General features: G+C 40.3%; 1 protein-coding gene across 6 annotated transcripts in view; it reads left to right on the top strand.

Annotated features, from left to right (window-relative positions):
• Nucleotides 1-1,007: 1,007 nt before the first annotated feature.
• The window catches only part of BTBD10 (BTB domain containing 10), a 43,796-nt gene continuing 18,476 nt past the window's right edge, over nt 1,008-26,327 (top strand). The window contains exons 1-2 of one of the 6 annotated variants that reach the window (XM_042447107.1): nt 1,017-1,055; nt 17,426-17,585. In XM_042447107.1, coding sequence (XP_042303041.1) covers nt 17,485-17,585 — 101 coding nt within the window. In that variant the 5' untranslated portion in view covers nt 1,017-1,055; nt 17,426-17,484. Of the gene's footprint in view, nt 1,056-17,425; nt 17,586-21,087; nt 21,393-26,327 lie in introns of those variants that run through there. The other 5 variants (XM_042447111.1, XM_042447109.1, XM_042447110.1 and 2 more) reach the window with 5 other exon arrangements.

Raw genomic sequence — 26,327 nt, 5'->3', positions numbered from 1 at the left:
CAAGATCCCTTCACAGAGGTAAATGCTGATTCTATGTTTAAGTAACTAATTCAGCAGGGCTAGTCAATTAACTTACTCCATGATTTAAAAAAGAAAGACACAGGTGAAATACAGACCGCCCCAAAGGGAGGTCTGCCAGCGCCTTGTTTTGCTGCGCGAGGGAGCCGTGTAGCGGACAAACCGCACGGCTCCCTTGAGCAGCAAAAAGAACCCGCAAAAAGTGGGTTCTTTCTGAGGTGCCATGAGGACATCGCAGTGTGCCAATGACACACTCATGACGTCCTTATGGGGGTGTGACGTACGGACGCTAAGCATCTGTTGCGTCAAAATGGTGGTGCCCGTGTGTATAGGGCGCCAACATTTTGATGCCCCCATCACATGCTAGGGGTGAGGCCAATATGGATGGTGCGCCCTTGGCCAACCCCTAGTATGTGACGAGGCGCCACAAAGGCCTGTCTGGATTGGGCCACTGAAAACTAAAAAGAAGCAGTAGTGATTCTGGTTGCAAAAGGATGGGGCCGCAACACTTTTGACCCTCCGCAAAGGAAAGCAAATTTCGACACCTGCTCTAACTCTCAGGGCTCATAATACTATGCAACCCTGGGATCTGTAGTTTGTGGGGGCACCAGAGCTTTCTCACAGGGAAGGCTAAATATCTCACAAAACTACAAAGTCCATTATTATTCCATCGCCTTGAGCTGCAGGAGTCACAGGGGCCCTATGACTATCACTTATCATTTCTATTATTTCATATTATTATTTATATTAGTCATATTCTCTCTCTCTCTCTCTCTCTCTGGAGAGGCCTCTGGGGGCTGGAGGGGGAGGAGCCACAAAGAGGCCACTCTAGCCGCTCCGCCCCTTTCCTCGCGCGCCTGAAGTCTCGCGAGGCTTCACCCCATCAGCCCTCTAGTTTCTCGCGATAACTGCGACTGGCGCTCGAGCCGGGCCTAGTTGTCGCCTCCAGCGGCGGCGGCGGCGGCAGAAGGAGAAGCAGGGAAGCGGCGGCGGCGGCGGCGGCGGCGGCGGCGAGGCCCCGAGGGCGGGCGCAACAGGTGAGGAGGGGAGTCGAAGGCCAGGAAGCGGGGAGGGGAGGGAGGCAGCCGGAGCTGGAGTGGGGAAGTGCCGCTGCCTGCGGCTGGCGGGGACTGCTGGAGCCCCTCCTTTGGCGTGGTTCCTGGGGCTGAGAGAGCGTTCCCCTCCCGCTCCTGCCTCCGCTCTGGAGGCACCGCTTTCGCCTCTCTCTGGCTCGAGGCCTTGGGGCCCTGGGTGCTGGAGGTTGCTGTGGGCCCAGGCTCCCAGCATCCCACAGCCTCCAGCCAGAGAGAGGCGAAAGCGGTGCCAAACCGGGTTATGTCTCCAGTGTGGATGCAGCCTGAAAAGGGGGTCTTTCGGGCCCTGGCCCCCAGAGTCGAAGTCCTGCGCTCAGACTGAGGCAGACTGGTTTAAAACTCAGGGTTTCGACCATGCTCCGAAGAGGAGCGAAGAAGGGGGTGACTGTAGGTCCAAGAAGCCCTGAGGACGATTTGGAAATGGCTCTGACCCAGAGAGAAGGAAGCGCTGCATGGTCCCAGGAAATTGGAGGAAGGCTCCCACTGGGAAGGCTGCAGCGGAAACAGAAGAAGTTTTCCTTTCCAGCCAAGCTCCTGGTCTCCCTGCTCCCTTCTGGTTTCAGACTAATCTACAACAACAACAACAACAAAAGCCGCAGCGTTCTGTGTGACGTAAGGCTATGCGTTGTTGTTGTTGTTGTTGTTGTTAACCTGTCATACAATTTTCTTGGCAAGTTTCTTCGGAGAGGGCCCTTTTTTGCCCTGTGGCCTTCCCTGAGGCTGAGAGAGTGTGAATTTCCCAGGGTCACCCCACTGGTTTTCCATAGCAGCCGAGTCATAGCGGTTTTATCACACCGGGGCTGCCTTCGACCTAATGTAGAGGTTAAAGCACATTTAGAGCATCACACAAGTGAACTAGACAAAATCCTCAAGTGTAAAAAAATGCACAACTGAGCACTAAAGTTAGCATCGTTCAAGCCACTGTATTCCCTGTTGCCATGTATGGACTGTTGAGGAGGAGGAGGATAGGAGGAAAATCACTTCCTTTGGGCTGTGGTGCTGGAGGAGAGTGCTGAGGATCCCATGGACAGCCAAAAAGACAAACAAATGGGCCCCAGAGCAGATCAAGCCGGAAAGCTCCCTGGAAACCAAGATGACAAAAATGAGGCTGTTGTACTTTGGACACGTCAGGAGAAGGCATGGCTCATTGGAGAAGATGATGCCAGGAAAGGTGGAGGGAAGCAGAAAGAGAGGACCCATGCTAGATGGAAGGACTCTATTAAGGAGGTCATGGGATGAGCGTACAGGAACCAAGCAGAGCTCTGGGGGGCAGCTGGGTAGATTCAGTCAGACGGATCATAGCAGAGTAGTGGAAGACAGGGTGGCCATGGTTCAGGTCTGACGTGAAGGCAGTTACCAGCAACAAGCACCAAACGCACTTCCATCCATTCATGGTCTCCCAGAGAGGCCAGAATGGACCCCTGCTCCTTGTCCTTTTGTAGGCAGGCTATAAGACATTGCTTTTTATAAGTTTCTGAAGAGAAGTTTAGAACTTGTAGCTAACCAAAATGCCTTGGAGAAAATCACCTCCTTCTTAGCTAATACAACTAGGTCTGTTATGTTCAGCACTGCTAGTTTTGCTGTGAAATCAGCTAAACTTAGATTAGACTTTGAGGATAAAGGCCTGCATGGGAATCTGCAGTAAATAGATTATATTAATTTGAATGGATTATGGAAAATTGGGATGTTTCTGTATGAAATATTTTTCTAATTTTAGTGTAAACATATTGTTCTGTATGTTATAGAGCCACTTGACTGTGGAAGTTTTAAAGGGTTTTAATTATTTTTGTAATTTGATGGCTATGACTTGTATTTGGTTGTCATGAATAAACTGTTCAGAGAGATATAAGGCATTTTTAAACAGACTGGCTTTTAAAACAGAAAGACTTTAACGAATGGGCTGGGGGTGTTGCACTGTTTTAAATGTACTGTTTTAAAGGGCTTTTATCATTTTAACTGCTTTTTAGTCTATTATTATTATTATTACTATTATTGTTTTATTTATTTATATCCTGACTTTCTCCCAATATAGGGACTCCAGGCAGTGAACAGCAAGTTTAAAACAACACTAATTTAAAAACAATACAAAAGCATTAAAATGTATAAATATAAAAATAAATAAAACAGATTTAAAAGATAAAATGATTACGGGTTAAGATTTAAAATGTATTGACCAGCAATATGTTTTAATACTGTAGTAGTTTTATTCTATTTTAATTATCACTTTTGTTTTTAATTGTATTGTTCTTTTAAATTGCAAGGCACTTTGAATTCCAATTTTGGGGAGAAAGTGGGAAATAATAATAATAATAATAATAATAATAATAATAATAATAATAATAATATAATAGAGTATGTGCCTTTAAGTCGCCCATTGACTTAGGGCAATTCTGTGAGTTTCATGGCATTCTTAAAGGCAAGGAATACTGAGAGGTGGTTTGCCATTGCTTTCCTTTGAATATAGTGTAAAGCAGTGATTCCCAAACTTTGGTCCTACAGATGTTTTAGGCTTCAGCCAAGAGTAGCAAACTGTGAGAGCAGCCACAGAGAAGGCATTCCTATCAACTTTATCTGTGAAGGAAGTGGGACAAACAGATGCCTCCTGCAAATCTTAAAGCTTGGTTAGGCTCATATGGGAAGATACAGTCCTTCAAATAGCCAAGGCTTTATAAGTCAAAATCAACTGTTATTTTGGCTGTAATGGCTAAGGTGGATGTTCCTGTCCAGTGACATCTGGAGAGCCAGAGGTTGCCCACACCTGCCCTGTAGCCTAGAATTTCATTCAGACCAGTGTTTTGGGAACTAGTGAAGCAAAGAGGTGCTTATCAAATGCTAGCAGCAATGCAGTACTTAGTGTTAGTTAAAATGGTTGGATTATTTCAAAACTTTAAGATGAAAATATCCTTTGAAAGGAAGAGTTACCACTCCCTTTTGTTTGTGAGCTGTTGTGTGATGGAACTTAGAGTTCTGATTCTGTTTTTTGGAAGCTGTTCTGATGGTACATTCTGATGTTTTAGTTTAGGAAGCAGGCTTTAAATCTTTCCTATGTTTGGAAAGGTGTGCTATGAGTGCATCATTTACAATGTAAATCTAGTTCGGGTTTTTTTTTAGGGTGGATGAACATACTAAGAAAGGAAAATAGAGTAAGGTTGGGCAATTCTTTCTTCTTACCATTTACTCTTCTCTCTAGTTTATCTAGTAATTCTTGACCTCTGAGTCATTCTTTCAACTAACTTTGTCTCAGTGTTACTTGCATTTCAGTATACTGAATAGGGAGGAGGTAGTTTCACCCCATCGTTCCTACTCCTGAAATTGCTTTGGAAGCTCTCCAACCCTCCAGGGTAGATTTCAGAGGGCAGAGGAATCACCCCATTTTTGTTCCACTGCTGTAAACCTTTCATTGAATGTCAAATAGATTCTGCCCATTGCTTTTAAAGGCAAACCACATACTATGCTTTCTTGCAAAAAACTGAACTGTACTTTTCCAAATAATAAAGTGATTCCTGTTCAGGCCTTTGTACTTAAAAGTTATTATTATGTTCTACTTTTAGAGTTCTGGGGATTTCCCCCCATAGAGTAGTGAGTAAAGCTTTTCAATAGATTAGATATGGTTCAGTTGCATTTCTTTATCACAGACAAAAGCAAGTGCCTTTTAAAATCTTTCCTTCTGAAAAGTCTGTGTTGTGTCTTCTGCAGTGTAGCAAAACATTTATCTGTCTATTTCCAAATATTGTTTTATTATATGTAAAAATTCAAAGTGGTATACATCAGTAAAATATATAAAAAACAGAAATACACAGAAAACAAAACTCAGATTATTTTTGAAATCCAAGTAAGAGATGTCAGGTTGGAGTAAATAGGGAAAACTTGCCCAATTTTTTTATCATGCATCAAAAAATGAGGACAATTGGAGCTTGTTAAATTTTGATGGAAGAACATTCACCATAAAAGGTACCACACCCTGAATACCCTGAATGACTGCCATGTAGGTGTTAAGAGTATGTGGCACTACCTGGAAGGCCTCTCCAGATAGCTTTAAAGAGCCATTAGGTCTTTAAGAGAAAAAGTGTCCATGAGTCAATCATGTCCAAAGTTGTTGAGGGCTTATGCAATGCAGGCAGCTGAAGCCGTTTTTCAGCAGAAGTGTTATGTGTTGGCAGTAGGTTGCTTCACTCAGAAGAGTTTGGAAAGAGTTCTAGACTAGCTGCGAGGACAGCCCCTCAAGAGTGCATTGCAGTAGAGCACCTTTGAAGCTACTGAACCCTGGACTGTTATAGCCAAGTTACCTCTTGTCAAGGAATAGCTGTTGGTGTCATACTTGCTGATGCTGATAAATGATAGTCTGTGCCACTGAAGGCATTTGAGTTACCAGTGACAAATGGGTTTAGGAATACTCCTAGGCTGTGAACTGCATCCTTTAGAGGTAGGCAACCTACGGCCCGCGGGCTGGATGCGGCCCGGCAAGGCCTTGGGACCGGCCCCAGCCCGGTCCTGCCGCCGATTGCCGCTGGAGCCTTTGGCCTCTCGTGTGAGGGCGTGGGGCCTTTGGCCTATCAGGAGGAGGCGGGCAAGGGGGGCAATTGTCTATAGAAGCCTCAGAAACATGCATTTATATTAACATTTTTTAAAAATCAGCAATTTTTTTCGCATGTCCTCCATTTTTTAAAAAAAGTGTCCTCCACTTGAAAATTTTGTCCTGGTTTATTTATTTAATTTTTCAAACAATTTATTAATTATTTATTTTTTGACTTCGGCCCCTCAGTTGTCTGAGGGACAGCAACCAGGCCCCCGGCCCAAAAAGTTTGCCTACCCCTGCTTTAGAGCGAGTATCACCTATCCAGGCATTCTGTCTTCCAGCAACATAAGTCTCCATCCTGCCAGTATTCAGGCTCAGTTTAACAGCTCTTATCCATCCACGGCTGCATCCCAGCAGTGGATCAGAACATGCACAATCACACCTGATTCAGATGTAACAGGAAAGTAGAATTGGATATCATCAGATATATCAATAACACTTATTACTTGTCTGCTTGGGCAAAAAACCCTGTACTCATGTCAATGCTGTTGCTATCTGTTTCCAAGACACATGGCAACTTCTGGTGAAATAACGCACGTTTCCCTGCTTAGACCCATAGTTAGCAATGTCATGGTGTTTTCCTGGAGTTAGCGTGTGGTTTTGTGGCATGCAAAAATGTGTATTAGGCTCAATTTAGGGATGCAGAAGGTAGGATTGTCTGTGTGACCAATGAGGGAGAATAGAGGAGGACCCTGATCACATGGTGGGGGGCCTCTGAAGCAGGGTTGCCAACACACCTTGAAGATATTCCCTGGAATGTTTTTTCCAAAATCCCCGGAATTCCCTAGTATTTATTGGAATATTCAGTCAAAATCCCCAGAAAGAAATTAAATTCCCCAAATCATAGAATTGTAGAGTTGGAAGAGACCACAAAGGCCATCCAGTCCAACCCCCCCGCCATACAGGAACTCTCAATCAAAGACATTAAGCCTCTGTTTAAAGACCTCCAGTGAAGGAGACTCCACTACACTCCCAGGGAGTGTGTTCCACTGTTGAACAGCCCTTACTGTCAAGAATTGGCAACGCTGCTCTGAAGACCCTCACCATGTGATGGGGGGGGGTCCCTCTACCCTCTCCTCTCCTGTAGTTAAGGGATGCTAGGGACAGACAAGCTGTGCTAATGTGATGTCAGCCTGGCTGCCCCATGCAGACAATGCAGAGCCACTTCATCAGGTTTGGCCTGGTGCCATCATGGCCACTGGACTTACCAGTGTAAGTCTTCTTAATGTAGATAAGGACTTAGCTTCAAATATCCTGATGATAGCAACCAATGACTTCATATAGATGGAAACATACACCCTTTAGCACAGTTTCAACAGTTTCCAGGGGCTAGGAAACAATCTAGCATTGTTCTGCTGGAATTTGTTCTGCAGATAGGAGCAGAACCAGCTCCCCCAATTCCCTTCTCACTGAACACATGAAGGAGGAAACCATAGTGGATGATATCAAAAGCCACTAAAAGATTGAGCAAAAGTGTCAAGGTTGTACTCCCTCCCTCCCTCCCTCTCAATAAAGGTCATCCAGCAGGGCAGACAAGGTCAGCTTGGTCCTGAAACCAGGCCTGAACCTAGATTGAAATGAGTCCAGATAATTGGTATCATCCAAAATTGCCTGGCATTGCCAAAACTCTCTCAAAGGTCTTTCCCTGTAAAAGTATTTGCAATTGTCTAATTAACTTCCTACATACAGTACCTAGACCATTCATTCTGGCTCCCTTTGCATTACTTTCATGTACCTCCTTAGTAAAGTATACATTTAAGATAGTTTTTTAAAATATGTAAATATCACTTACAAGAACATAATTTTTGGAGGCATCAAAATAAAAACTAAAGTAAATAAAATTGGGATTATTACCTAAATGCAGCTGATATTCTGATTGATCAAATAAGATATAACAAATCTTACTAATGTTACATATTTTGTTTTCCTTCAACTAGTAAGAAATATTTATCTTGCTATTAAAGCTAATGAAATCAAGCAAAGTAGGCTATTACCATTGTTTGCTTTAGAAACATCCAGCTGGATGGTCCTAAACACCAGTTAATAGGTTAAAATAATTTAAACTAATTATATTAATTTAAACAAAAGTGAGCAACTGCATGGAGGATAGTGGATAATTTCCCCTCTGACTACCCAATGGGCTGTTCTCCCAGTAAACCCCAATGCTTTCATTTCTCAAAATGACAGAAGTGGTGATGTGTCACTTTCTGTCATCATTTTGAGAGGGACTGCCATGAAAGTGGAGGTCTTTATGGGTAGTAAGGTTTGTTTTCACATTGGGGGGGGGGATTCTGCACATTTTTCAGGCTGAAATTGCCTAATCACAGCAAAATGAATTTGTGGGCGAAACAAGCTTGGGTTTTGGAAGACTGTTAGAAAGCTTCTGGGACTGCTGAATTGGGGGCAGGTGCTTCAATTAAAGAGTCTTGCTCTGTTCATTAGGAGGCATCAAGATCCTTGGGCAAAGAGTCCACAGAACAAGTGGCTTTCTAGTTGACAGACTCTAGCTTTCAACAAAGTTCTGACTTTTTTACTTTCTCTTCTGTCTTCCATGATCATGAAGGGGATCAAAAATGCTCATTTCTGTTTGAAGCCACAACCTGCTGTTGCATTCAGACTCAAACGAATTGTACTTTATAACAGGGGTGGGCTACCTGATGCCTTTCAGATGTTTTAAATTGTAGCTTCCATAAGACCCAAACATAGTGGCCTGTGATGGGATTTAAAATGTTGTAAGCGTAACATCGGGGAGGGGGAACCAGGTTGCAGGTCCCAGTTTTAAACTGTGGATTATACAAGACAGGATTATTAACTATAAATTGATTGTGGCTTGTTTGAACTAACCGTACCCTGTAGGTTCTGGTCAGGTATTCTTCCTGTGTCTAGAAAGTCCGTTATGAGAAGGGGGAATGAGGCAACATGTCCTCCGTGGGCTAGTAGGGGCCTTTCTTTACCAATCTCGATAACCATGGAGGTTAATCATAATATTGAACTAATATGGTGTGCTTTCCATATGTTTTGAACTAGAACATTCACCCTGTGAGCATTGGCTGAATTGTGGAAGGATGTTGTAGACCAAATATTGGGTGGACCAAGAGTTTCTCATCCTTGAAATAAACTAACCACAGTTCTCAGAGTTTGGAGATAACACGGAACTAGCTTAAAAGCAGAAATTAAAGTCTTGAATTTTTTGTTGTGGCTATAGTAGAGGAGGAGAAGGGAAGGGGAATAAATGAGCAAGTCTGAGACTTTTGCAGACTCATAAATACTACTCTGAATTGTAAATCAGCATTACATTTGGAAAGGCACATTGGGGGACTTAATTCTGTACTGCACAATTAGAAAATATGTATGCCTCCAAATGATGCTTTGTTACCCCATTAAATACAGCAATAGTGAAGATGATAGGAGTTACAGTAGCATCTGGAGATCCGTGCATTCCTCATCCATATGCTATAGTGCAGTACCACAACCAGTTCCAAAAAGTGAAGCTGTACAGTATGATACTTTCATTTATGAACAATAATGTTGTCCCATTTTGTCCTTTAAATAAACATGATTTTTTATGGTTTAAGGAAGGAGCAGGCAAAATGTTACCTTGATGATGAAAGAGGGATCCAAGGCTGCCTTTATGGTCCACAATTTCCTTCAACTTACCCAGACAGCCTTTTTTCTTGCTAAAGAGATAGGTATAATTGCTACTCTTGTGAGACTATGAGCAGCATTTTTTGTTTTAATGTGGGCCCCCATATACACAAGGATCCCCCCCCCAATACACACATAACATTTTTTTCACAACTAAGTCTTGTTCTTACCTTGTGTTTCATCACTGCTGACAGAAATGTTCCCCCTTTTTTGTTATTGTTCTTGTAAGCCTCAGAGTATCACAGGGGCAGAAAACTGGCCGCCAAAGCTATCTTGAGATGTTCACTCCATTTTTTTTGGCCTTTTTCATTCTTTGCTGTGTTTATATATTATGGTCTTATGTGAATAATGTCCATTTGGTATGCATTGAAAAATGGGAGCAAATTTTGAACTGTAATGTTATGTTCCTTATTGTATGGTACTTCAAATAATAAAAAAAATATTCACAGGACTTAAAGTTTATATACAATATGTAATTGTTAGAATGTAGTGTCGGTTCTAGGTCTACCATTACTATGTTGCAAGTCTACTATAGAATGGCCAGGGTCAGAACCAGGATAGTTCTATCATAAATTATTATTAAAGAGGAAAAGTAATTGTAAAAATAATTTGTTATGTTAAAGAGATTAAAATATAACGTATATGTGGTTGGATGTGGTCTGCTGTTAAACTAATGCTGGAAGGGTTAATTCATGAATGCTAGAGGAAGTAATGAGGGGTGGAGGGGGACAGGAATGGTTGCTATGGTAGTGAAGATAAACTAGGCAGTTTAAAAAGAAAACAGGCTGGCTAGAATCAGTATGGTATTGTTATTTGTAATTTTAGTACTGTTATATTGAAGTTAATTTAGTATTGACATACTGCTGTATTATTATACTAAGTTAAGTTAGTTTGGACTTAATGCTAAGTGATGTGGTATAGCGTTAGGATATATGTGCTGTTTGATTATTGTATGTACAGTACTTAAACTGTTATATTTGTTAAGCTTTCTTTAATAGATCAAGATGTTGATAGCAGGTGGATAGATATGGCTGAGTTGTGTTATTGAATTATTGTTATGGCTGGGGGTGTGGGAATATGGTTAGTTCCCAAAACAGGGGACGTCTGGATAATTCTGGATGATTCGTTATTACATTACTAATTAATGCCTTGGCAGGAACTTTGGAGCCAATCATAGCCTTTAATTGATTGTTACAGGAGGGGTTATTATTCTAGTATGAAGGAGAGGATTTTGGATGACAAATTAGACTTGACAAAAACCTCATCACTGTTTCCTGCTACATTTTCTTTCTTTTAATAAAGTGTTTAGTTTAGACACACTGTCTGACTCTACACTTTCTTGAGAAGAAGATGGTGGGAGACTGCTTCATGACAGCCAGGATCCAATGGTGTACTTCTGCTGGATTGCACAGCTTCCACAATAGAATTAGTCCCCCCCTCCCAGTGATGTTTCCTACCACTCCAGAACAGAATTCAGACTGAAAGAGGGGTTTAGGAGGCAGGGGACTGACCCCTTCCAATTAAGTGGCAAAAGAAGTTGGAAGTATACTGTTGGATCTGGCCAATATGGTTATTTTTGCATTTAAGGTTAAGGTACACCATAACTGGTGTGGTAGCTCATTCTGTTATCATTTGCCTTCAAGTAATTTCTGATTTATGGTAACCTTAAGGTGAACCTGTCATAGGTTTTTCTTGGCAAGATTTGCTCAGAAGCCTTCCCTTGAGGCTGAGAACATGTGACTTGCCCAAGGTCACCCAGTAGGTTTCCATGGCTGACCAGGGATTTGAACCCTGGCCTCCAGAGTCATGGCCCAACTCTTAAACCACTTCACTACACTAGCTTTTGGATAGGCTGCTAACTGTGGTCAAATGAAAATAATCACTTACTGTATGAATGGCTAGGAAACCTAGTATGCAAACCTAATGCATGAAATATTAGCTGAGGCATATTTTTGATAAGTAGGACAGTGAGGGAACAGCCTTTTGGTGCCTGTGTTATGGGAAAAAAAAGTTGGTTCATTTTCTTAATATGCCCAGGTATTTCAAAGTGAGTTTGAGGTTACTCTGCTTTGCTTTAACTTAACCTTCATGTATTATTTCTCTAGTAGTGTTTTATGTTCTTTGTTATTGTTTACTGCCCTGGTACTTTAGCCTAAAGGTTGAATTAAAAATACTATTAATAACATAAATAAATGAGAAACAAATGCTAATTAATGAACAAGAATTGGATTCTCATAAAAATGATTTGTTTACATGATACAGGTTTTCGAAGATCTGTTTGTTCAAAAACTTTCAGTGCACCTGTTCAGTGTATTTTAGATGTACCTCTTTTTAAAACTGATATATACAAATAGAACTATTAATATTACACCATGATATTGAATGATTAAAAGTTAATTTAATAGAGGATCACATTTCAAAAATAATAATAATGAGGATGGGTCCAGCGTAGCTGTGTTTTTGCTCAGCGGTACATAACCCATTCCAGCACCTTTGTATGTCTTTTTTAAATCAGAAGGCTGAATGAAACAATAGTAACAAAATCTCAAGCTTGGTTTGTTGACTATCTGAATGCTAGTCATAATTTAAAAGAATAGTAATGAAAAATGGAAAGAACTGTGCTAGTTGTAAAAAAATGTCTTGGAATTTTTTAAGAACAGCATGGCACATCACATTGCAAGGGCAGTGGGTGGTTGTCTTAATTGGCCTTATGCTCCATGACATTATGGTAATGGTGTGTGGGTGGGTGTCTACATGTCTACTTTATGCTTTCTTCTGATTAGAAATGTTTTCAGTTAGAAGATGTTGGGTAACAGTAATATAGCAATAACAAGTACATTTCAGTATTGCTTATCAGTGCACTTCAGCACTCCCTAAGCAGTTTACAAGACATAAGCTAATTGACCCCAACAAGCTGGGTACTCACTTTAGCGACCTACATACAGAAGGATGCCAGGCTGAGTGGACCCTACGTACCTTGCTGGGATTGAACTCACAACCTTGTGGCTTGTTAGTGAGTGGCTGTAGTACCAGCATTTAATCACTGTGCCACCAGTGCTCCCTAATACAGCTTGATAAGGGAGAATATTTGGAGAGTTGTACAGTGTGGCTTGAACCTCCTTAGCTCTGAGAAACAACATCTTCGACCATTGATGTCAGATGGTCCCGTGGTGGCAGGCTTTCTTCCACAAGCACTTTGGCTGGAATTTTCTTGGGCTGTTAGACTGGTGCAACTCCCAGTTATGGTGGAGGTTCTGCATTTTCTAGCTATGCATATGGTGGCATTTACTGTTCTGGTATGTAAGTGATCCTGGCAGCACAACAACTGTCATCCCTTCTGATTCATTTTTGGGTTTAGCTGTACTGTCACTCCATGTCCATTCTCACCTGACTCATGTATATTTATGCCAATACACATTACACTCTGCTAATGCTCAGTAGGATTCCAGCTATTATCAGCATTGTAGAATATTGCCACCTTGTCAGATGATAGCTAGCTGTCTGTCTGCGAGCAATAACTAATAATTTGGCTAGTTTCCCAGTTCTTTTAGGGTGCTAGTTCCCCCCCCTTCCTGCCAGAATACTTTGTCTCCATCTTTCCCATCATTGTTTTAAATCACAGTATTCGAGAATAAACAGCTACATCTCCATTTTAATGCAGTTTTTGTATCACTTACTCTTGGCCTTTAATTATGTTCCCAACCCATCTGATTTTGTTTTGCTTTGTGTTTACTGTATATACTCCTTTGTGGACCAAATTGGGGCAGATGTTTGGTGAATGGAGTCTTCAGATATTTGCATCAAGTGCTTGATTACTGCCTACTTGTATACTGTTAATATTTTTTTCTAAAATGAGTAGGCTAAATTGGTCAAGCTAGAAGTAATCAATTTCAGATGCAGAAGTACATGAAATCTCAACAGTGAAAGTCGTCCTTATTTATAATATTTATTTTGCCAGACTTAATATACTGGGGTAATATGGACTGATTGCCTAATGTGAGAATAAGGTGACCTCAAAGTGTTTCCCCCTCTGTGTGTGTGTGTTTTACTAGAACCTAAAAATTCATCAACTGGAGTCTGGTGCAAGGAGTAACACATATAAGAGATTATCGCATTGACAAATGCTGCCGCAATAGACTCAGGATTGTAAAGATGAACCCAGGTTTTATCACACATGCCAGTGGCTAGGTGAGCACAACCCATCTTCATCTGAGACCTCAGCCGCGCTTACCTGAGACTTTTCAAAAATGGAACACTCCAGTTTTTGAAAAGGTGCGGGATAAGCATGGCTGAGGTCTGGGATGCAGATGGGTTGCACTTGCCCAGCTGCCAGTGTCTCCATTAAAACCCAGTTTCATCTTTACAGTCTCGAGTCTATCGTGGCTGCATTTGTCAATGCGATAATCTCCATAGAAAAGACCAGGAAGGGTTTTTTTAAGTACCAAAAGTGGAGCCACAGTTCTTTCATGCCGAATCCATTATGGATTACATGGTCCCTCAGCTTTTTTTGATTATCAGTAGTATACTGTGCCTGCGTCATATGCAGCTTTCAGCATATGCTGAAAGAGGCAAGGGCGCCACGCCGTGGGTACGAGCCCCATTGTTTTCAGTGGGGCTCTACCATATGTGATATTTCTTTTATGCAGGGGTGGTGGTGTCAAGAATGGATCCCTCGCATAAGGGAAGGGCACAATGTATAATTTAGTGCAGGTCATCTTATTGCTATTGTGCAGCAGTGGTTAGATAGAAATCTGGGATAAACTACCGCAGATTTGGACATCTTATCTTAATAGATGTTCACCATCCTGCTCTGAAGGCAAAAATATTTCAGTTCCATGTATATGTGCCAATCAGAAAAAGTAGTACCATCTGAATATGGAGGTAGAGACTTGTATTCTGATTGCTGCCCCATATCAACAGTACAAGGAGAGGAGAACCTCTGGCCTACATCTCTAATGGGCCTGTCTAAAGTAACCAGTCCTGCCTATGAACATATGGTTGCCCTCCATCTATTTGAAGCCCTGTCCCTCTTAAATGGGTGATGGGACAGGGGAGGGATTAGTAAAGGAAAGGCAGTGGAACAGAAGATCTCTCCTCACCTAATGTAATCTTATTGAGTCGAGCCAGAATCAAATCATGGTTTAAGATCCAGACTTGTTAATAAAGAAATTTAAACGAACCACTTCTGTACGTAAGCATTAGCTTCTGCATGTGGAATAGTAAGCTGTCGGAGAGAAGTGATTTGCACACAAGAATTATTGTATATTTCTTAATTAGTGGCCAGGAGTTAGAGAACCTGGGATTCAAACACAAGTGCACAATAAATAAACATGTATTTATCAATTTTAAAAACTATTTTTAATTTTTTAAAACAGTAAGTTGCTTGTAAACATTTAATAGTAAATCTGTTAGTAGTAAGCATATTAGTTCTAGAGTTAAGCTCTAAATTGTACCAAAGTCTTCTACATTATGTTTTGATTTGAAAGAGGCTTTTCTGTATAAAGGAAGAATCAATTTGATATTTTCTCAGATAAGAATTACATATAAACAGGCATTTCATTTCATGCAAATAAACTAGTTCACCTCATAACCCAGACCTTACTTCAGTCTTTTAATTTAATTTTGTTTGCACTTTAGGTTTTTGTGGATGGGTTAGTGCAGCATGAAATAGAAAGGAGCAACTGGAAAAGATGCCAGATTTTTCCATTGTGCGGGCTGCTATATTGCTATCATGGCTGCTGATCTTAAACACCCTGCTGGACGTTATTTAAAGACACCTCCCCCGTAAGGGATGGAAAATGTATATAATGTGACAAATATGCAAGGCTTCCTTGTAAGGGGTAGTCAGAAGAGTAAATAACCTGTAAATAAATATGGATTGATAGTCAGGCATGCATCATTGTTTAGAAATATATGAAAATGTAAAATGTTGAGAAATTTAAGTTGACCTATTTTTGTGCTAATTTAAATTGTGATTGAAATGACCATGATTTTAAGACATTCTGCTCTGCCTGAGGTGGTTCTTTCAAGTAGTAATCTCACCCATTTGCATGGCCAGCGAGAATCCCTGTGAAGTTTCTGATCAGTTGAAGTGTGTACAGTACTGGAGCAGGAGAGACAGCATCCACCCCCAAGGCTACTTTTACAGGCCCCTGTGCTCCCTGAAACTGCTCTGAAGAATGGTGGGAGGTGGTGCTTTGCTTGGCATAGAGGGTGGAATTGGTAAACATTGCCTTCCACCCCCCCCCCTTCTGCACCATCACATAGCCCTGTCAACACCTTTGAAACTAATTGCTAGATTTCAGCACAAAATTTGTGGACTCTACATCATCATTTGCTTATGCCGAAGCACATAATTTAGACTCAAAGATGCAGCTGAAACAAACTAACAAGGATGTCTCCATGTAAACTATTATATTGTTCTTGGATACTGTCTTTAAAGGCCAGACATTTATTCAGATGCTAACAAAATGTGCTGTTAGTTTCAATGTTATCTTCCTACATAAGTGTGTATTATTATTGTTTCTAACAATTTTGCAAAAAAATATATCTAGGATTCAGTTGTTACAGAGTATTCTTAGTTACTTTGACCTGAGTACAGCTGGTCTTAGAATTTTATTTTCAAATTAATTTGTAACAATAACCTTTCAGTTAGAAGTCATTCTCTGACTTTAGTACCTATTCTCCAAAGTTTTGAAGTTTGGATGCATCAATCAGTCTATATTTCCAAGAGGTTTTATTTTGGTAGCTTGCACATCGTGGGGCAATTGCAGAGTGGTAGATTAAGCATAACTTCTCATCCAAATTTTGGACTTTGTTGGAAGTTAGGTGTATGATTTGGATTTGTGGTATACACCCATAATTACTTACAGTGCTCCCTTGGCTTATATGGGGATCCGTTCTGGACTCCCCGCGTAAGCCAAATCCCATGCATGCTCAGGTCCCATTCACACGCGCCATGGGCACACATCCCATTCATCCAAATGGGACACGTTGCCCTGCGCACTTCCACGTGCCTTTCAGCATATGCTGAAAGCTGCGTATAGCGTGTCCACGTATAACGCGAGCGCACTGTATTTATTCCTTCACACATTAGAGGACTTATTGACATTGAGGACATAATTCAGAGCAGTTTGTGTTGTGAGGTAGGTGTCACAGAGAAGTGATATTTTACTACCTAATACAGTGGTACGAAATACCCAGGTTACGAAATTTTCGGGATACGAAAAAATCCCATTGGAAATCATTGTTCCGGGTTACGAATGTTTTTTCGGGTTACGAATAAAATTTTTGGTGCTTTTTTCGGCTTTTTCGCACGAAACGCGGCTTTTCCCCATTAGCGCCTATGGCAATTCGGCTTACGAAGGCTTTTCGGGTTACGAAAGCGGCCGCGGAACGAATTACTTTCGTAACCCGAGGCACCACTGTACAACTACAGAGTTCTGTAAATCAGAGGCTGGAATCATATGGCTCTCCAGATGTTTTTGAACTGTAAGTTGCTTGACCATAGAAACCTGCTGGTTTGCCTCAGGCAAGTCACACACTCAGCCTTAGATGATGGCAGGGGCAAACCTTCTCTGAACAAACCTTGCCAAGAAAACTAGATGATAGCTTCCCCTTAGAGTTGCCATAAGTTAGAAATGACTAGAAGGCACACAACAAGTTGCAGCATTCTTCATTATTGACTATGATGTCTGGGGCTTCTGGGACTTGAAATCTGTCAACCTTTGAAATCTTGGATAATTCCCACTCTTGATGTAAATCGTGTGGTAATCTAGATTTTTTTCTTATACTGTTAGTGTGTGTGCAATTAAGAGTTACACAGTGCACTAATAAAAAATTGCTAGAGAGACTTCTCTCAGTGTTCTGTGTTGTCAGTAATGAAGTAATATAATTAAAAGTGACTTCCCATAATGAAAATGTCTTTATATCGCAAAGTCTGGGTATTGCGGGGGGGGGAGCATGTTACGCAGCTGGAACAACAGTTTGGGCTGTGTTTGTGGGGAAGAAATCAGTAAAGAGTTCATCTGATGTTGCTTTTGTTTAATTCTACATGGTATTTTAAAAGGTCAACACTACTCTCTTAATGTAGGTTATGAGTGCTGGCTGTATGCTTTTCAGAGCAGTAGTGTGAGGAAACTTTGAAGTGGAATGGCAGGACGGCCTCATCCATATGACAGTAACTCCAGTGATCCAGAGAATTGTGATCGAAAATTGCATAGTAGACCCCGTAAACTTTGTAAGCATTCAAGGTAGGTGGTGTATATGCTATAAAGCATCTCAAAATGTCATCCAAATGAATTTTGGAAGCAACTTACTGTGGCTGTATCCTGAAAATGGTTGGTGCTCTGTGAAAATAATAGCACAGAAACATTCCGACTGAATGCTTTGTTTTTGATATATTCACTAGGGCTGTTAAAGTTTGCCAACTTTAGCCATTTGTCTGTATGGATAAGAGTAACTTTTGTCCTGTTTAGCTAACAAATTTGTTTATCCACAGAATTGTATATTGCCAAAGTGTGATTCTCTATCAAACTGTGCATAAAAGTGAAGGCAGTTGAAAAGTAGAAAAGCAGAAGAGTATGTGGTACTGAACATCTAGAACAGGGGTAGGCAACCTTTTGAGCCGGGGGCCGGGTTGCTGTCCCTCAGACAATGGGGGGGGCTGTAGAGGTTGATGGGGGGGAATTAATTAAATAAATAAACCGGGACAAATGTAGGACAGAATTTTCAAATGGAGGACACTTTTATAAAAATGGAGGACACGCTAAAAATTTGCTGATTTTAAAAAAAATGTTAATATAAATGCATGTTTCACAGGCTCTATAAAAAAATTCCCCCCCTTACCCCCGCTTGTCCTCCTTGCCTGCCGCTTGCCCCCCCTTGCCCACCTCCTGATAGACCAAAGGCCCCACGCCCTCATGCGAGAGGCCAAAGGCTCCGGTGGCAATCGGCGGCAGGACCGGGCTGGGGCCGGTCCCAAGGCCTTGCCGGGCCGCATCCGGCCCGCGGGCCGCAGGTTGCCTACCCCGATCTAGAATCTTTACATATAATGCCTGTTGAATCAGGTATTTCAGGTGTTCACTGTACTTCAAAATGATCCCCTATTCTTAGCTTACTGTTACAGTATTCATTGCAGAGATGGGAAAAGAAGTATAGACTGTTACTGATAGTATGAGTTTAGTGTTAAGTCAGAACAAAATTCATAGTGTCCTGCTTATCTTATGTAATGTAACTGTGGTATTTTAGCAGTAAGTAATGTTGTTAATTAAAGGTTGTAAACAGCTTGGATCTAACTTCTTCATTTCTATCTAGAACACTTACTGAGTTAGGAGTAGCTCTTAGATAAAAACCTCTGAGCATAATAATACAAATATATGTTTCTGGAGACTTTGAGAAAACACATTCAGTTGACAGGCATTATATTTTGGTCATACAGATTTGCTAAATTGTAATATACTGTTAAGTGCAAAAGTAGCACAAGTTAGATTTTTATACATTCAGGGTTTCCCTCTGAATTACTGTTTTGGTGCACTTTGATGTGAAAATTACTGTATGCATGCCTTTGGATTTGTAGAAAAGGGTGGTGTTTGATTTTTCCAAGTGTTTTTATATCCTGTCACATATCTCCGTGGGTATTTGCTGTACAAAAGGAGAAAAAAATCTAGAAAGATAAGACAGGAAGCAAATTTCAGTCAGATAACAAGAAAGAAAAATGGAATAAGTTTCCCAACATGTTTTGATTAAATCTTTGTCAGAGACAACAAGTATAGGTCCTTCTTTATTTTTTAAAAAAAGCTGCCAAAGTATTTAGGTTATTGCATGCTAATTTGAGTACTTGAGGAACATATTTTTCTATATAAGGATTTGTTAATTTTTGTAAGCTAGAATGTGTATTCCAGTAAAAGTTCCTTCTTCTTTCATCCACATGGATTCTGCTCTTTCTTCACTGCTTGATATTAATTATAATCCATCTACCTGCAATAACCACCGGTCGTAACCATGTGCTAACCTGAACCACCATAGAAACCAGTTTCAAATTCTGGCACAAAAGCTAAGCAAGAATAGCATCTATGTGTGTTGTACTGGAACACGATTAATGCTAACTCTGGCAACAAACATTCGCACTGGTAACTGTTGATGAAATGGAGTGGCTGATTCTAGGCTCCTGCTCTCTAACCACAGTAATGTCACTACCATTGTTGACACTAGATCATATTGAAGGGTGCAAAAAAAGGAACTGGAGCGTGACTTTGGCACAGTTTCTGGCATCATTTAAACAGCATACCTCCAAAGTGACCCACAGCAGCTTTATTTTGGCCTGTCTGTACAGGCTCATAACTATCTATGAAAAGATGTATTGCATTCCAAAGTCTGAATTGTAAACAATTATCTTGTACAGTAGACCCTTGTTAATAAGTTTTAAAATGTAAGTGAAGCTGCATTACACTAGTACGGCCTTAAGGGTGTAGCCACACTGCAGAATTAAAGCAGTTTGGCACCACTTTAACATCCCACAGGATCCTGGAATTTGTAGTTTGGTATTATTCAGCCTTGTCTATCAGAGAGCTTTAGAATATGGCAGACTGCTTTAATTCTGCTGTGCAGCTACACCCCTAATATATGGTTCTACTGATGAACCTTAGGTTTTGGAGTATCATATGTATATTTCAAAACAAGAACAAGGAGTGCGGCTAATGTGTTGTTTTTTAAAAAATATGCAAAATGTTTGTGGTGATATTTAGCATTGCACAAGCACTTGTGCAATGGTCATTTCCATTCCTCTCCCACTCCCAAAGGTTAAGTCTTTGGAGGGAAAAGCTAGTTGGATACTTCTCTTTATCTTCAAATATTTAAAATTGTTATTCCAAATGTGTATTTTGCAGAGTTTTGGGGGTAAGAAGGAGTGTAATGTGGAAGAAGATGAGTAGGGTCTAGAGAATGCAGCTATGCTGAAGAAATTGAAACCCTTTATTTAAAACCGCTTCCCCACTAGGTTTGTTTCCTATAGTTGTAGTTCTTCATATTGTATTATATATGCAGGTCAAAGACTAGATAGCATATAATGAAACATATGGGATCTATCACCTTAGAGAGAAATGTCATTTTTGTGTGTGGTGCATATGTTTTCTTGGATTGCAGCCGACTTGGTGGACTAGAAATAATTGTGTGTGTGTTTGCTCTGTTGTTTCATGACTTGTTCCCTTAAATTAGTGACCTACATCCTGATCTGCAGTGGCATATAGCTCAGGAACATTTTTAAATTGTGAAAGAAATGTAATGCCCAGAACAGTTACAGTTTTGGCTTGTTTTAAACATACCACTTTAAAATCTAAGTTCTAATATTTCCTTATGTATTTTAAATGGATGATAATGGACTTAAAATCTTTAAATCTGAATTCCTATTCAGGAGAACCATGAGGTCCTGAATGAAGTCAATTGATGACTATGCTGGTTTGAATGTCTATGAAATCAACATGAAAAACATGTGATGGAAAAACCTTTTCTGATGTTTGGTTAGTTTATTGAAACATGACAAGCTGGCAGGACTAGAAATAGCTTCACAGATGGTATTTGGCAATATACCCAACAGCTCTTGTCTTATGTGTTCATTGCACTGTCTGTCAAATATGATAGCCAATGGCTGCTTAGGGATGAGGAAATGGTAAGCATGAATTCAGCTTACAGGAGGCTGCGAGGTCAGACGTCAGTACTGCACTGTGCGCGGCTGAGTCAGTGGCTGCGAGAAAATGAATTGAATTAATATCTAGGGGGCTTGCGTCTCTGAGCACTTAATGGACTGAATAGCTGTAACAGGATTGTTGCCATTGAGGGAGAGAGGAAAAAAGGATGTTAGGAAGTGAGGCAGGCTAATGGTGCAGTGGAGTATTGAGAGGAGGATAGAAATAGCAAATATGCTGAACTTAGCAAGTAATGCCAGAAGATGCTGAGCTGACTTCCAAACCTGCCGCCTGGAAAAGAGCAGACTGCCTTTGTACGTTGGTCTCAATATTCTCCCCATGTTTTTGTGTTTCCTCCCTGTTCTACACAGAAAGCAGGTGCGTAACCATTGATAATCCAATAATCTGAGCAGCAATGAGTGAGGGCTGGACTACGCAAAGGAGATGAACTGTTCTTTGTGTAGCCTGATCTGTTTAAATGTCTGATATGAGTGACAAAGAGCAGGCTTGTGTGGTTCTGTTTCTGGGAAAATTGTATGCCTAAAGAAAAGGCTGTAATTGAAATATATTGTTAAGTTGCATTTCTGTATCTTAATTTAACAGGAATTGAATGTTGATGAATTTGCTTATTTTTTTCTCAGAAGAGACTCTTTAAAGTTTGGTTGACTCCAGAAAGGAGTATTCCTTTTTATTATTTGAAAGATTTAGAGTTCTTAGATGTATATGTATAATTTGAAAGTCACTTATCAAGTCATTTATCAGGTAATTAAAAAAAAATCTATGAAAACTCCAGGAATTGTTTATTAAAGTCAATTAAAATGTGAGTTGTCAGCCACTACATTGTCTGATAATATAAAAAGGACCATAACTCATAAATCTATAATATTAACAGATAATTGCTCTTAATCTTATTTTATGTGATTGTTTTTAGTGTGGGTTTTAAAATTTGTAAGCTTATTGCACTTTTAATTGACATGAATATTTTATATCACACATGATATGTAAACCCCCTTCCCCCATGATGAGCATCATGAAGAGTACTTTGAAATACTGCAGAATTAAAGGTTTATTTTACATACAAAATCATTTGAGGTTTTTTTCCTTAGAAATTTTGAATAATTTAAAACTCATGTTCATTTACATATGGACCTCTGCTTAGAGGCATCTTAAAGTTTTCTTTATCTATCAAGATACAGTACTTGCATTGCCACCAATCTATGTTGCAAAATAGCTGCAGCACAGAGGCATTCTTACAAAGGCTGTATATAGTGACAGAGTTGCATTATCTAATTAGTTTCCAAGTTTACAGAACTTGAGGACCTATATCCCATTGAGAGAGATGCACAGATATTATAAGCATTATAGTGGAGCATTACAAAGAATTGCTCTAGTTGAATATAATAGGCACCATGGTGCAGTGGTTTGAGTATTGGATTAAGATCAGTGTTGCTAGCAAGCCTTGAAGATATTCCCTGGAATGTTTTTCCAAAATCCCCGGAATTTTCCAATATTTATTATTATTATTCAGTCAAAATCCCCAGAAAGAAATTAATTAAATTCCCTGGATTTCAGGGAATTCCCCGGAAGTTGGCAACACTGATTAAGATTCTGGAAGACCAATGTTTGAATAAGTCATGTAAACCCACTGGATGACTGGGAAAGTCATAATCTCTCAGCCTCAGAGGAACACACAGCAAAGGCAAACACTCTTTTAACAAATCTTGCACAAAAAAAAAACATGGTAAATTCACTTGAGGGTCGCCATAAGTCAGAAATGACTTGAAGGAACACAGCATCAACAAAGCTGTGTATTTACTGAAGCTGTGTATTCAAAGACAGGAAGTGAGAAACCTACTGCTGTCTAAAAGCAATTGAGATATGCCATGCTTTATCAGATGGCTATATTGTGAGCACATTCCATGTTAGGTTTATGTCAGTATAAATATTTCAGAAGTCTTCTCCATTGGCCAGAAGTAGTTGAATATTTGATAAGGGGTGAAAATCAAAATATCTGGTTTAACTGTTACCTTCAAGGAAGGTTTTACTTATAAATGTATTTTATTCCTATAAAATGCCTGAACACAAAGCAATTTAATAGCACACTCCTGTAACAATCTTCCTTCTATATGATGAGGTAACAAAATTACAAATCTCTAGCCTCAAATATATAGTTGGTAGCGTGTTCAAAAACTCATCACTTAGGCCAAGCAGATTGATTGTAAATCAATAAAATAAGTTTATTTTAGAAACAGAACAGAATAAAAGATTGTCAATAATAAGCTGTTGTGAACTTGTCTCTTAATAAATTAGTTGCAGAGGTTTATAGAGGCCTGTTACAGACAGCCAAAATAAAGCTGCTTCGGGTCACTTTGGAGGTATGCTGTTTAAATGATACATGCATCCTAAGAGTCCAGAAGCCGCACCAAAGCCATGTTCCAGTCCTAAGGACTGGAGTGCAGCTTTGGTGCAGCTTCCAGACTCTTAGGATGCATGCATCATTGAAACACCATACCTCCAAAGTGACTCGAAGCAGCTTTATTTTGGCTGTCTGTATAGTGCCAGAAACTCTTATATCAGCTGTGACCCTTTTCCTAATCTGTAGTCCTTCCCTTGGTCTAAAAGATCAAATTTATTTGTTTAACACACTGTCCCCTCAGAGACTTTAAGACTATAGCCCTTCTCGGGACTAGTCTTTCCTCCTAACTAACACTATCCCGCAGGACATTCTACTCCAGGCACTCTCTTTTCTAGAGCCCTGGCAGTATAATGGCAGGGAGCCTTTTTTTCATTCAGACTCTACCCCTAACCATCTTTCTCTAATCCCTGAAAACCCTTCTTCTCTGGATTCCAGGTCCTAACTCCTCAACATTCCAACCCCAACTGAACCTTCTACTGCCTGAATCCCAACTGACTCTCCAACTGTCACTTTGGAATTTTCAAACGTTCCAGCCCACAGGCGATTGGCTGGTCCTCAGTTGCCTTCTGATTGGACAGCTGGGAGTGCTCTCCGTTACAACTCCCTCTTTTAATTTGTGTGTATGTGGGGGGATAATAATGCTTGTCATAATGCTTTCAGCATACCTGAATATTTGTGCACAAAACTACAGGTGTACCTTAATAATCAAACCTCTGACAAGCTTCTTTGTACAAAGACTGGCCAGCTCCCTTTTCCTTGTTATCCTCTGTCTAGTTGGAAGGTTTTTAGCAGTATTGGGAACATGGTGATAGGTGTAGGGTTGCAGCAGTGTGTCAGCAGTAAACAATGTAATAAATCTTGAGCTTGGAAAGAATGGGGTACTACTCTAGGTCATCCTGCCATTGCTGAGTGTGCCTGCAACAAGCAAGGCAAGCAGCAGTAAGACTCCCTTACTGAGCATGTGTGAACAGCAAAACAGAAAGAAAAGAAGGAAAGCAGATAAGCTTGCCTTGTTGGCTGCCCCCCAGCATGCTAAATAAAATTGATCTATACATTTGGCCACCAAAATGGAGATCATAAGAAAAATGGAGGCTCATGAATAAAAAAAAAATAATTCTCTCTGGATGCATTGTGGAAGAAGCTATCTGGTGGTCTATAGAAACTTACAAATGTTTTTGTTTAATTATGCAAGGCTTAAGTTGTTTAATTTCACAAGTGCATGTTGTTTTGAATAAACAGTTTGCTGATATGTGTTGAACTGCTTTTTTTAAAAAATGGTATGGAAACCAGGTTTCTAGGCTACTTCTGCTTTTAAATTTTCTGTTAAAGATGTCATGCCCAGAAACATATCTACTACATTACCTGAAGTATACCTCTATATGTGCTTCCTAGGGATAGTCACCAGAATAATATGATTCGCGGCTTTGAATTTAGATTTTACTGTTATTGTATCCATTCCTGTTTCTCTGTTTGGTTTATATTCATGTATCATGCATAAAATGTGCATTTCTAATAATGAAAGATGTTTCACAAGGGGGGGGGATAACAGTGGAAAAATTCCCATCCTATGCTACTGTGTACAAAGTAAGTGGTTATCCATTGTGCAGGGAACTAAATTAGTGCGTATAATCTAGTGTACTTCTTCTTGATCATTAGCACTCTGGAGTTGAACTTGTGTTCAACATGAGAGACATGAACAGTGAAGGTGGCCATGCACTTCATTGATGCTCTCCCCCCCCCCCCACATTGCATCCTCATCCCAGTCTATCTTACTGGTTACTGAACTCTCAAGAAATTACACTACAGTAAGGCAATTGGCAAAGATTGGGCAGGGGCATCTGGCTAAGAGTTGTCCCCACCAATTGTAGCCTCTCTGCCCACATCTTAGGGCCACTTTTTCTCATATAATCTGCCCTGTATACTCAGGTTCTCTGGGAAATGTTTGTGCTAACTGGCCAGGACTAGACTGGCAACTGTTTCCCAGATGGCTTTTTCATGCGCTGTGACTGTGGAATGACCTGCCAGAGGAGATACGACAGGTTAAAATGCTGACTGCTTTTAAAACAGCATTAAAGTGAGATCTCTTCTGGCAGGCCTACCCAGTTAATTTTAAATCACTATTTTTAACCTTTATATGAACTTTATATGAGGTATTTTAATGATTTTATAGTGTTGTGGTTTAACTGTGGGGTTAGGTTACATGTTTTTAATTGTGCTTTGTATTTTAACATGCTGTACCCCACCTTGATGAAAGATGGGAAAGAAATAATAATAATAGTTATTATTCATTAGTGTCTTCCAACCCACATTGGAAGATGGAGGGGGCAGGTTATTTGTGTAAAGCACAATATTGGCTTTCCCCCAAAGTCTAGCCTAACCCTTCTTTGGCACACAGGAATTGCTTAATGGGTCACTCCATGTGCTCTCTTGAACCTAGATGGCAAGCACTTGCCTAAAGATAGCACTTTGCCCATTCCTAGAGTTCTTCTATTTTTTTGTCCCTGTCAACATTATTCTATGTGGATACTTTTTAATTTCCTCTCTTCGCAATGAAAATAATTGCTTAGAGCAGTCAGGACTGAAGTTACCAGTAATCATTTCATTCCGTTCTGCCCAGCTGAAGACAACTTGCCAGTCTAAATGATATTCTGTGCAGCCTTACGTGCTGCTGTCACAGTTGTGTTTTTAATTGGCTCTAAGAGGGACTCGGTAGAGAGGATTCAACAGTTTAGTAGTTTGGGTGTTGAACTAGGACTCTGAAGATGAGGGTTCAAATCCCTGCTCAGCCATGAAAACCTACTGAGTTACCTTGGACAAATCACACTTCTCAGCCTCAGAGTAGGGCAAAGGAAACCCCTCTGAACAAATCTTGCCAAGAAAACATTTTGATAGGGTTG

This window comes from Sceloporus undulatus, chromosome 1 (assembly GCF_019175285.1).
Source record: "Sceloporus undulatus isolate JIND9_A2432 ecotype Alabama chromosome 1, SceUnd_v1.1, whole genome shotgun sequence".
Taxonomy (NCBI): Eukaryota; Metazoa; Chordata; class Lepidosauria; order Squamata; family Phrynosomatidae; genus Sceloporus; species Sceloporus undulatus.
The sequence above is the reverse complement of the archived record's forward strand: the minus strand, read 5'-3'. Positions and strand labels throughout refer to the sequence as shown.